General features: G+C 46.0%; 1 protein-coding gene across 1 annotated transcript in view; it reads left to right on the top strand.

The window, feature by feature from the left end:
• Window positions 1-323: 323 nt before the first annotated feature.
• The window catches only part of LOC137433895 (protein TANC2), a 471,451-nt gene continuing 458,039 nt past the window's right edge, over window positions 324-13,735 (top strand). Inside the window, exon 1 of the mRNA XM_068126367.2 lies at window positions 324-434. Coding sequence (XP_067982468.2) covers window positions 392-434 — 43 coding nt within the window. The 5' untranslated portion in view covers window positions 324-391. The remainder of the gene's footprint in view (window positions 435-13,735) is intronic.

Genomic DNA, 13,735 nt, shown 5'->3' with positions numbered 1-13,735 from the left:
TATATATATATATATATATATATATATATATATATATATATATATACATCTATATATATATATATATATATATATATATATATATATATATATATATATGTATATACACATATATATGATAGAAATGAAAGGAATAAATAAATAATTAGAAAACTGAGAATGGGACAGCACAGGAGGGGGGATAAGGAAAGAATAGAGTATAAGAGACTGACTTGTGCAAGCGTGAGGCAGCGAGGCGAGGCTGTTAGGCAGGGCGGGGTTCCAGCTTGGCGTCATCCACCCAGATCTTTTACGAGGTCAGTTTGCGAGGCGCCGAGCAGACGCATGCTTCCAGCCATCACAGCAGCCGCTGCATTGCGCCTCAGCAACACTTCCACACACTGCTTTCCCCATGTGGACCTGTCTGCAGGGAATGCTACATTTGGGCCGCCTCCGTGAGTCCAATTTGCTAACTCTTACAATTCATCTCTCTTATGTGTTGATGTGACCGTTCTCTCTTCTTTACGTAACTCGCCAAACTAAAACCGACCAAACATCATCGTAATGTCTGCTTTCTTTGCCGTTTGCCTTTGTCCACTACATTTCCCCACTCCCTATACATATATCAATGTCTTTCGAGGAAAAGCGAGATTGCAGTGAATTCAAGATGAGGGCCGAATGTCAGGACTGATGTGAGACTTTGTCTGGCTAGTAGCTTTGTCCAGAGCGTTGCCCCCCTGATGTGGCCTCAGGTTTAGACCCGATATGTGTGTAGGTGCCCGCATGTGGTGCTGGGCAGACACCATGCCAGCTACTCATGTTCAAGCCTTTATGAACCTCTTCCTGCTGTGCAACTGAAGGCAATGTTGTTGATACTTTTCCTTCCACAACGAGCTGGTGAAAGAAAGGTAGGTTTTTCTTCTTAATCTTCTTCTTCTTCTTCTTCTTCTTCTTCTTCTCCTCTTCTCAGCCACATAAAGAAGAATCCAGGTGCAGAAGTGTGTGATGAGTAGCTTCACTTACCGCAACTCATCCCCTACTTTATTATCCATTTTCAATTGAGTCTTTGCCTCACATTATCCTTCCATATTTAAAACAACAGTTCACTCTACCAAAAACACACACACACACACACACACACACACACACACACTGTCCTACAATCACCTTGACTTGTTGCTGAGGAATTTCAAGAAACAATTAAGTAATCATTCATCCACAGTCTCAATGTATTTGGGGTGCAATTCTTCTTCATTAAAATGATTTTTCCCAATTATTTGCCTTTCTTACGTGTGCTATACCCCAAACGGATACTATATATTAAACTCATCCAATCATTCTGTATATGCTTCTCTGTACTAAAAACACCAATGAGTAAGACTGTAATAAATAAAGGCTTCATTGGACATTGTTGGCAAAAGCAGTCATCTGAGATTTACAGAAACGGACAATAACTTTTGTGATTCATAGTTCTTCATGCTCATTTTTCTCAAATATATTCTGAAGTCGAAGCAGGCCGACGATATTAAAATCATCCTGTTGTAAACTGAAATATGTTGGAACAAAATAATTTCACGTCTGTTATAGTTGCTCATGATTTTTATTGGAAATTGTTGTTCTGGTAAGTTCAGACATTACTTCATGTTTTAATAAGTCTCTAATTTTGTAACGGAGCATTTAAGAACATTTGCCAGTGTATAGGATTCCTGGCTTTGCTTTGCGTCCGAGGGTAAATCTTGTTTCATGGTGAATTAAAATTTCTAGAATATATCGTTTTTGACTGATGTATGTATGGTATTTGTTGAAATGAAAGGAAGTCTGTGAAGCAAATTAATGAAACACCATGTCCAAACCAGTCGGCCTTGCATGGGTTTTGCTTCGCCTGACGTGCTCACAAATCTGTGCTCGTACATGTTTAAAGGGACCCAATGCTCGACGAGTTATTTTTTCCTTTCGAGAATATATCTTACACTTTCACCTTGTCATTGGATAAGCCCTCATTAATGAGTAATGCCCTCTTTCGTCCTCCGCATGTCAAAGCAAGTGACGTCACTGATTGACATCTTACACGGAGAGTGCATGCTTGTCTAATATGTAGTAGGATCAGGATTTATAAGAATTTCATTCATCAGGAAGGAGCTACATACAACCAGTGTGGCAGCTACATTCAAATGTAAGGTGTGCACAGAGGGAGCTGCAGATGGAGGAAATGTTGAGTTGGATCTTGGAGACGGCGTGAAGCTGGAAGGTGTGAAAACATTTTGCTACCTCGGAGACATGCTGAATGGAGAAGGTGGATCAGACTCGGCAACGGTTGCTCGAGTGAGATGTGTATGGAAGAAGTTTCGGGAACTGAGTGGCGTGCTGACGAGGAGGGGAGTGTCGTTGAAGCTGACGGGAAAGGTGTATGCTGCATGTGTGAGAAGTGTTATGATTTATGGGAGAGAGACATGGGTAATGAACGTAGAGCAGCAACGAAGGCTGGAAAGGGTGGAAATGCGAATGGTTCGGTGGATGTGCAGAGTATCGTTGAGAGAGAGGAAGACAAATGATGAATTGCGAAAGATGATGGGAATCGAGCCTGTGATTGATGCTGTGAAGAGAAACAGGTTGAGATGGTTTGGTCATGTGTTGAGGAAGGATGAAAGTGACTGGTTGAGAAGAGTGATGGAAGTTAATGTAGAAGGAAGTAGAGGACGGGGAAGACCGAGAAAGACTTGGCTAAAGATGGTGGAAGAAGAAATGCGGACAAGGGGGTTAACAAGGAGAGATGCAGAAAATAGGTCAAAATGGAGAAGATTGTCATGGGGACTGCAAGGCTAACCCCCGCTCTAGCAGGGAAAATGGCCTTAAAATGCATGTTGTTGTTGTGTTGTATTCATCAGGAAGGAGTGAGGACGGATGGGGTAGTTGAACATGGGATCTTATAATGGTGTGGGGCTGAATAAAACACTGGGCCTGCCAGATTGTTGGAGAACTGGTTTGCTTTTCCGCTGCTCACTATAATCTATATCTGCGACTGAGCACCTAACTCTGACCCTGAAATTTATTGGACATGAGGGAGACATGTCTGTGACTGTCTGCCCCATTTAACAGTGCGACCTTGCTCGTTGACATACTGTGATGTGATGTATATTTGATGTGATACTCTTTTTCTTCAGCACACTACCACTTTAACAAAGGGACTGAAGTTCAGATCTAAGAAAAGAAAAGTGATACCGGTACCTTATACCTTGAAGGAATTTTATTGGAAACACTTATCCATATGTCTTTGTAACCTATGAAGTGTTAAGTGCCTCTAACAAGAGAGCACCGGGTGAATGTGACCATCAGATGTATTTCCTCAAAGAATGGAAACCTAACTGGTATTAGATAGGAACGTCAGGCCATACACAAAGAAATACTCATTGAATTTAGAATATTTTTTATTAACAAGGTATATATATATAATATATATATATCAAAATGTGTGGAGCATGACGAGCGCTCCTCCCAATCTCGACTGGATAATAAATGCCGCACATGTGCAGACCATGAAGATTGTCAAGATTGTCAGGGAGACCGCAAGGCTAACCCCCGCTCTAGCAGGGAAAATGGCCTTAAAATGCATGTTGTGATTGTTGTGTTGTTGTATGTGCAGACCATAGCATTGCCTCCAATCTGGAGGATTCAGCCCAGCCACTCAATTTGCATTGAGAATCTTATGGTGGTCATTGGTTTAACATCAACCGTAGCTGTCTATTTGCATTTTGAGCTTATTTGTTTCTTGTGGAAGTGCCCTTTTTATACAAAAATCAAAACATTAAACACAACTTGGGACGTGTACTCCAACCCCATGGCCGAAGCACACAGGCCAACAAGACTGTCCCATAATTATAAACATGCATCTTAGCCCGAAGGCTGAAGCACATGGTCGATCAAAAGACATATATCCTGACCCTAAAGGGCCAGAATGCATGGCCATACAATTGGTCCCCTGCCCTATAGGAGTGATGCCCCACGACTTCAACACCATGGCGTCCTGATGAGGGCTTATTTGTTCTCATCAGGACAGCATACCGTTCAAAAATTTAACCAATGAAGACGATCATCATCAGTTGTATAGTAAAAGTACCTCCTGACTTTAATGGAGAGCATCAGCCATGGATAATGTCTCACTCGGCAAACACCGCATAGTCTGCAAGAAACAAACATGTGTCTACCACAAACATTTGTTTTCGCATATGCAAACCAAAAAAACATATATAATATGCTATATGCCTTGTGTATATCATATATATATATATGTATGTATGTAGAGAAAGGTATATATGTTGGAGAATGCAAATGACTGAAATGTCTCCTAAAATTATACAATTATGGCAGCAATTCTTAACCTGTCTATTGTTGAAATGCTCATAAATTACTTTATTTTTTTTACTGTATCCTTTGTTGCAAATGCATTTGAGATTAGGTGTACAGTTTTCCAAACATAGCTATCTGTGTGAATGTTGGCTTATGCATGGTTCAGCACATTTTTATATTAAAATTGCATTTCCTTTTTTCAGGAGGGTTGGAGGTGTGTGGGTTAAAATTTGATGTCTGGCACCTGGTGGAGCTGCTAGATAAATCACTTACAGGACAAAGATGTGTGTAAACAGGATTGTATTTTTTCACATTGATCGCAAGGACATTGCTAGATAATACATTGGATGGGATTCGAACTTGCAATTCCGGTATCATTAGCCATAGATGAAGATGGGAACACAAAACAGGGCCAACCATTGTCTTAAAAAAAATATCTGATCTTTGAAAATAAAATAAACATTTTTTTAAAGCAGTTGATATGGTCTTATCTCCAGGTACTCTTTATCATTTGAAAACAATGGTAGGCTTGTGCTTTTGCTCACATTCACTGGCCCATCACAGCATAAAGCCTCGGTTCTTTTCCTGAAACGGGTTTTTTTTTCTGATGTCATGCATAATCTGAAAATAAGTTCAAAGGTGCAGCAGTTCAACAGAAGTTTAAATGTAAACAATGGTACCATAACATAAAATATTGAAAGGCCAAGTGCATTACAAATGGTTGCCCTTTTTTCCATTCCATTTCTCCTTTTCAAGAAACCCTCGTGTGTCCTCATCACCAACGAGTGATTTACATTTCAGCCGAATTTATTGCACGACTCTTAGCTTTCAGGTAAGAATCTCACACTACTATAAAATACTACAAAAGATGAAACAAATATGGAGTCAAATGAATCATTAGGTATGTCATGTGGATCCTGGAAACAAAGATTTGTATCTGGTCCGGCAGGATTTGTTATGTTGCTGCTTTCCCAGATCCAGGCATGAATCCAGGAAGAGGGGGAAGGAGTCGCAGGGATGACCACTCAATCCCTTGTTTTTTTTTCAGAGCTTTGTAAACCTTCACATCTCATGAATCATAGACTGTACCGACTACTGATAATAATCAAAGGCTTTCTTGAACGCGTCTCATTTTGTCCCGACACATCTTGTTAGTGCAGTTGGGTTATCAAATAGTAGGCCTTTTATGATGTCAAAGCTTCATCGTTTGCGAACAGCTGTTGAATGTTCTAAAAATTCCTCTTGCCGCATCCAATTTTATTTTTAATTCCAAAGCAGGACTACCCACGGAACTCCAGGACTCCCGGCAAATCGCGTTCGTTTTTCATGAAGATACCACTCGTGATGAGTCACAGGCTTCATGAATCATCGTTTTGCTCATTTAAATCAGTGAATCGAGAGAGCTGTACTGCCTTCCCCCCTTGCTCCTCGCTGCATCCTTTTTCAAAGTTCTGCATCTACCCCTATGGTTGATTGTGTGTTCCTTAGCTCTGTTTGTGGCCGTTTCCAAAAAAAAACCTTTGAGTTGCAAAATTCAACGAACTTGTAGATCGAAAGGCTCATGTGTAATCACGTGACGTAGTTGAGAGTATTTCCATAAGTTTGAATATGAATGCAAGGCAAGGCATGACAGAACATGACGCACTAACCGACTGTTCTTGTTAGTACATTTTGATCTGATTGCATGCACAGATGTTTCAGGGATTTAAGGGGTCCTGTATCTAGTCTGGGTTAAATTTCTGAACTAAGTAGAAACTGGAAAATCCTCTTTATCTCTTTGCTGATGGCTCCACCCTCTGCCGTGACATCCCTCGTCCTTCCAATAGGCAGGCCATCTCTCGACACTTCAGAACTTGAAAAAAAAAATCACAAGCTGGACAAACACTTGGAACATGTCTTTCAATCCTGACAAATCTCACACTCACTATCTCTCTCTGAAAGGACCATCTGGCAAACCCTCCCATCTACTTTCTTAACAATTCCCTTGAAGAAGTTTAGTCACTCAAAATTTTGGGCCTCACTATCAGCCATGATCTTTCTTTGGCAGACCACACTTCTAAATTGGCCTTTAAAGCCAGTGGTCGACTGGGCATCCTCCATCGTACAAAGTTCTTCTTTGGCACACCTGCACTCTTATCTACCTACAAGGCTGTCATCTGCAGCTTGATGTGGTACTGCTCTCACATCTGGGCTGGTGGCCCAATCTCACACCTTGCCCAGCTTGAGACCATGGAAACCAAGGCCTTCGAGATTATTGGAATCTCATGCGATGAAGCTGTGTCTATGGGTCTATCACTTTCCCATCATAGAGAGGTTGGCGGTCTCTCTGTCTTCCACCGCCTCCTTTCCATGCCTTGTCCCACCCATGTCATGGTCATAGTCGTAGTTAACAATAATGAAAATGAGAATTACCTTTCAAGGAACTTCAATGCAGGATTAGGGCAGAAGGCCCAACAAACTGACAAAATGGTTGCCAACCAATGGTTGTTTGCTCATGCTTTATCCTTTGAAATTCTGGGCGTCGAGCAAGGGAGCAGCACGTATCATTTTTTTTTTTTTTAATAATCTTTGGAATGGACTTGGCTGGGGTTCGAACTGCCAATCTCCCAGAATCAGAGCGGACACTCCAACCATTACGCCACTGAAGGTGATGGTGGTTCTTCCTTATTTGTTGTTTCTACTCGAATACAAACAACACGACCATCACGATAGCTCTTGTATTTTTGAAGCTATCTTAATCTTGGGGAGGAGAAATAAATATTTCTGTTGCTGACAGCTGTTTAGGCATAGTGCAATCAAAGGAATCCTCAGGTTTTTTTTGTAATATGCTCTTACTTCCCATAGCAGTATATTTTATTCCCAGCACTCTCTGTCCCATAACTCCAAGGATTGCTGTTTCTCCAGACAGGCATTATGTTGAATGCAATAATGACTTGAGTGTTAGAGTGGAATAAAATGCGAGTGAAAAAGACAAGGGTTGCAAGAGAAGCAAGCCTGGGATGTTTTACACAGAGTTGGTAACTAAGGATTAGGAATAATCCATGGAATTGCCTTCTGGTCAAGCTGGTAGTGTGTGTGTGTGTGTGTGTGTGTGTGTGTGTGTGTGTGTGTGTGTGTGTGTGTGTGTGTACATATATATATATATGTGTGTGTTTTTGTGTATGTGCATATACAGGGTGTCCCTTAAGCCTGGAACCATAGGGCAAAATAGAAGTGATTCATGTTTTTTTTTCATTTAAGAATGATTTTTTCATTATATTTTCGTTTCTTGCAGGTGCCCATGACGTCGCTGAGTAAGGAACATCATGGGCACCTGCAAAAAAGGAAAAAATCATGAAAAAAATCATTCTTAAACAAAAATATTGTTACGGAAACGGAGTACGGCGCTCCCCCTTAGCGGGGGGGGGGGGGGTTAGTCCCCCTTCTATTTGCACTGGCCATCTCCGCTCCTGAAGCTGCCCCGCTCCCTCCACGAGGCAGGTGAGCAACTTCGATCGAGACCACGGACAAGATGTTATTTTGCCGAGCGGATTTTAGCAGCCCGCGGCTCGAGCCATTAACAAATAAACTAAACCCGATCCTGAACGTTGGCCAAATCGTGCCACAGGTGTTCAATGTGGAAACCTCTAAAGCGACCGAATGTGAAGAAGCAAAAGGGGTAAAGAAAGAACACAGGGATTTATTAATTATTTACACACAACCAAAGCAGAGAAGAAAAGAAATGTAATTTACAGGGAAATGGAAGGAGCAGAAGGACACAGAGCAATTTCTAGCTTATCTATACAGTCTTACTTATTCCCCAGACAGAACAAACAAGACAAACTCACGTACACAAATGGATGAATGAGGGGCTAATATGGAACGGCAGAGGAGGGTCCCGGCAGATGGTAGGCGTCGAGGTCTGGCTCCAAGCTCGCGCTACGGTCCACGCTTTTTGGGGTCGAGGTGAAATCCGGCACACAGCTCCGCTCCGGGCTGGCAGCAAGGCGTCGGCAGGCACACGTCTATCATTCGTTGCACACGGCAGAGCTGGTTTTTGTCTCGACACGCCTCTGGCTCTCTCGGCCATCTGCTGGTAGGGGCTTCCCCCCCCCCACGGGTTATATAGCCACGCCCTACCAAGCCATGGCCACACCTTACCAAGCCGTGCCCACCGAGTCCTGGTTTGGCGCAAGGGCTTCCTGGCTCCACCTCCTGAAGACGATGGGCCGGCGACGCCCTTCTCCCCCGAGTTGACCGCGTGCGTAATGGAGTTTGGAGTGAAGAAAACAGCCCAATGCAACGGTGGCAAATGCCGCAGAAAACCACCCAATGCAACGGTGGCGAACGCCGAAGAAAACCGCCCAATGCAACGGTGGCGAACGCCGCAGAAAACCGCCCAATGTTACTGGCACTTTTGAAGAGATGATTTGGGGGGAAACTTGAAAAGGGAACTATCTTATTCGATTCAGTGCAATGCAGTGTCAATTAATGGGAAACAGAGCCTTATACTGACATAGAATAAGAAATAACTATAGAGAGGTTCTATGGTGGCCTACGTGCTTGTACATGGACTAGCTACGGTGCACTCATTTCAATTAACAGCCAATTAAAGGGGAAATGTACATAGGAAATTTTAATACTAAATTTACAAAGTGAAGGTTCTAAAATCCGTAACACAGCACCCTCATTCCTCACGGCACGACTCGGGCCCACAAAACTTTAACTTAATGTGGCACGTAGGTGTAATTCCCTTTACAATTAACCTGACCCTGAATGCGACAGTTTTAAAACACAAATAAGTATGTCCCTCTGCTGCATTGCACCCTGCCTAACAGATTCACACCCACAGCTAACCGAATTGCGGAATTAATTCTCAAACTATACATGTACGGTGGGGAGCATTATTTACAAGTGACGCTATTTCATTATTTACACAACACAACCCAGGACCTGTGATTTTTCTCTTGGGGGAACAAAAAGAAAATCCTGTGGGAGGGGAGGAGACAGCATGCACTGCAGCGACGCACCAGCACCAATAAAGAGCACCAAAACACCAAAGAGCACCAATCAACACAAAAAGCACCAATCCCATGCACAGTCATCACATAATAAAAAAAAACACACAGATGATCTGGATCTTCTGGTCCGCTCTGCTGGCTGTCGTTTCTGCCAGTTGTTGTCTTTCTTGTGGCTTGCTGCCTATTTGTGAAGATAAAAAGGCACACAACGCATCCATCTTTTTATTTATGGCCCACAGGGGCCGACTATGGGTGGTTCACCTGTGGGCCTGGTGCCACCTCACTGCGTCCGCAAGCAAGATCTTTTGGCCGCAGTGGCCGGTCCCAGCAGTGGGGCCAGGCCCCAAAACTTGGGGTCCATAAGTGGTGCTTGGCCACAGACTGTGGTCCATAAGTGGTGCGTGGATGCAGGCAGCTGGTTGCGGGGATTCGGGCACACAATGGCGGACTCCCGCACGCTCCCCTCAGTGCCCAGAGAGCACGATCCATGGGTCGGGGAAGGAAGACAGAGAGGGCAGGTTAGCGAGGGGTAAGGTCACAAGGGTACACATCAACGAAGGCAATGCAAGGTGAGGTGCGCCTGGAGACTTAGCGGAGAAAAGCTCGTCCCTACCGTACGTCACCCCCCCTGTTACCTACTCTACCCTTGCCCTTACCCCATATGTACACAAAAAATCTACACATTTACAAATTCGTCGCTACATCTCGTCCTCCCCATATCTCCCCTATACCAAATTTGTCACAATCCCACTAATCCAAAATTTGCCATCACCCAAATTCCTCATCAATCCCTCTTAAGGAGGGAGAGATGGAACATCAGCACAATGTCACACCCACGTCATGATGCGTCTCACAATCCAAAACATCTGCACAAAAATAATAAAAAAACAAATCATGGCATGGCGTAGAGTTACGTCGCCTCAGGTGAGTGGATGCAGATGGTGCGAGGAGATTTCAATCCTATCTACCTTCTAAATGACATTAATACACTTTACACTACCTGGGGTCTTTCCCTGCCAATCCATTGGCCATCTTACTCTATGCGGTTTTAAGAACCAAATTCCCATTGACCAAACTGTGGTGCTTCATCAATTTGGGGTCTCACTCCCCCGGTTCAACTCCCTGTGCCTTTGCACAATTTCAGGACTGGGTCGTGTGGCTCTCCCAGCAGGTCTACCCACCTGCACACCTCCACCACTGCAGTTGCCTCCGAGCTTACCTGCTCCTTACCTAACCTATCTAACTGGGGAAGGCCCTCCTTGGCGTTTACCCCCTCGGTGCCCTCTCTGGCACTGGGCTACCCGGGTCCATCCTCCGGATCCTCGGGCCCCATTCACAACTCTACCGGCTCCCAGAGCCCACCTGCGGCCTCACCTGGCCGACATCCTCACAGTGGTGGAGTGCCCATTTAACTACACACTAACAGGCCACACGCCCAGCCATTTCCACGTCACTAATGCACCCATCCAAACACCATTCTTCCACACGCACCACAGATGCCAATATCCAACCACAATTTACCGATACCCTCTACCTATCTCTTAAACTACCCTCCCCGGGTATTCGTGATTGGGTCCATCCTTCCCATACACTCCCTTCGCACCATCCACTCCACTCCACAGTTTCCACCATACTCACTCCACACCATCCATTCCATACTCCATATATTCCATACCATTCATTTCATTCAACCATGCTCACCTGTATTGGCACACCTGTGCAATCACTCCTACACCTGGTGCTTCCTGCACCCTCCTTCCTCCAGGACCTTCATTCAATACAATACACTCACCCACACTTTTCACAATACGCTCCTGAATACACTTTTACACACACACACAGCATCATCTGATCTAACTACTCCCCTCTGAAACTCGCGCTTCCCAGTCGTCCCATATACTATTGCGCTCCCCATGTCGTTAACAAACATACTACTCTCTCTCCATTCCCACTATAGGTATCATGTCGCTACTTAACCCTACAGTTACCTATGGTCAATTTTCTAGATCCCTATACAATTATCCAAACCCTCCCTCGGCGAGCTTACACTGCCATAAACCCCATAGCTAGTGTTCATGTGCCCCGTGTGTGTGGTATGGCAGAGTTGCCATCCCACCACATCGGGCATCTTCTACTATCAATTTTGCCATCAAATTCCAAATTCTGCCCATCACTTTGCCAATCATCTGCCAATCATCAAATTTTGCCAATCACTTCTGCCAATCCTATTCACTATTCTCAATTTCGGATCCAAAACACTATCATCATCACAGTCCGCTATATCTGAGCCTCGGTGCGTCGTTACATCATTAAAACTCGGCTTCGCAAAGCCGAGCAATGAATTCGGGTGGTTTGGTCACCTGCAGGTTGAGTCCGTCCGGCATTCGGTTCAAGGGAGGCGGCATGCTCGGCCCGAGATTCCACGCACCATCTCGGCACGGATCCTTGCGGTCTCCGGCCTGATGGCTCGATCCCGCCCGGCCAGAACGCCGCAACCACAAGGGGGCACCATTCCGATCCCTCCTACCTGCCCTTGAACCGGACTGGTCGCCTTGCCCGGCGAGGCCCGGACTCGACCGTGCGGGGCGGGGCCAGGCCCGAATCGGCAACGACGCTTTGAAGAGAAGCGACGCAGCACCGATCCGCGCCGGGCCTCGCATCCAACAAAGCGCACCGCGCCCCGAGTGCTCGCGTCGGCTATCCGTCGCCCTAAACGCTGCCCCGTTTAACGTCGATGCCTTACTCGCATGCTCACACGCATACGCGACCCTTTTCACACTCACCAAACCCGGCGTTCCAACGCCGCCCGTACATTCCACACACTCCGTCCATTCCACCACCGTACTCCCTGTTACACACCACACCTCTTGCGCACACTCGTCATTCGCACACTTCGTTCCACACCTCTCCTCCGTTACGTCCTCCGTAACACTCACCATGGGCGTGCATTATTGCATCCACCCACTCACGCGCTTCAATGGGCTCTCCCGCACCCGCGCCACAACCAACTCAAGTGTGGGTTCTCGCACACTCTCGCTGTCCATCCCAAGCGTGCATCCTCGCACCCGCTCTACCAACTCACTCTCCGGGTCACTCTCACCCTCGCTTGTACACTCCGTATCGCTCTCACTCTCTGTGTCACCATCCGTACACTCCGACGTGCATGCTCGCTCGCACTCGGTTTCACATTCGCGCTCCGATGTGCCCTCTCGCACCTGCGCCACCACCAACTCACTCTCCGTGTCACACTCCGTACACTCCGACGTGCATTCTCGCTCGCACTCGGTTTCACACTCACGCTCCGATGTGCCCTCTCGCACCTGCGCCACCACCAACTCACTCTCCGTGTCACACTCCGTACACTCCGACGTGCATTCTCGCTCACACTCGGTTTCACACTCGCGCTTTGTAACACGCTCATTCCCCGATGCACACTTTTTCCCCACAAGCGCGCCATTTCCACTCACACCACTCACAGGGGACCCTTCACCAACGCCCGGATGCTTTCTCGATCCCAAGCGCGCGAAAATTCTTTCTGCGCCAAACATCCTCCTGCAAAATCTCCCCGCACAATATACAGCACGACTCACCTGGGGGATTCTTCTCCTTCGCTCCAACACCACCTGCAAACTTTCATTGGTGTTATTAAGCACAGCATCGTGATGTGAGCAGGGACTTTGCACATTTTCCATCTTTCCCTGCCGCGAGTGCTTAAGTCCCCGGTCTCTCCAATTTCAATTCCCACTACTTCTTTTTCTTTATTCACCTCGACGACCGCTGGCTTTATTAAAATTCCCTCTTCTACCTCAGCGGTCGCCGGCTTTTCCATACCCCGGGTCGCGATCTCTATACCCGTCATTTTACCCGCGCTTTGCTCTACCTCGACCGTCGGCGCCCATAAATTTTCGTCTTCCAATTCAACCTTCCCTGGTGCTCCCGACATTTTTTTATCCAATTTGACGGTCGTCGGCTTTTCCACATCTCGCGTCTTGTCCCTTATAGCCCTAGTCAACTTGGCTACCCTTTGCTCCACCTCGCTCAATCTGCGCTCCTCGACCCGCATTACCTCGTCGCGTACCCTTGGGACCTGCTCGCCCGACTTGCGCCTCATGTCCTCCATCATTTTTTTATTATCCCTTCTTGCCTCTGCTATCCGTTTTTCCACTTCACACCTGGATTCCTCCCTCAATTTTTCCAGATCACACCCGGATTCGTCTGACATGGCATCCCTCTTCCAATTATACATTGACTCTTCCATAGTGGCCCTCATTTGTGCCAGAAATTGGACCCAGCCCATTGGTGCAGCGGGCGTGGCCGTGGCAGCCATGTGTGAGGCGCCATTTTGTGCGCCTCCAACCTCGTGCGCGGCGTCGCCATCTTGTGCACCTGAAACCCCCACAACCCAATGCGTA

The sequence above is a fragment of the Myxine glutinosa genome, chromosome 10, assembly GCF_964187855.1.
Source record: "Myxine glutinosa chromosome 10, kmMyxGlut1.1, whole genome shotgun sequence".
NCBI lineage: Eukaryota > Metazoa > Chordata > Myxini > Myxiniformes > Myxinidae > Myxine > Myxine glutinosa.
This window is presented reverse-complemented; position numbering and strand designations above follow the sequence as displayed.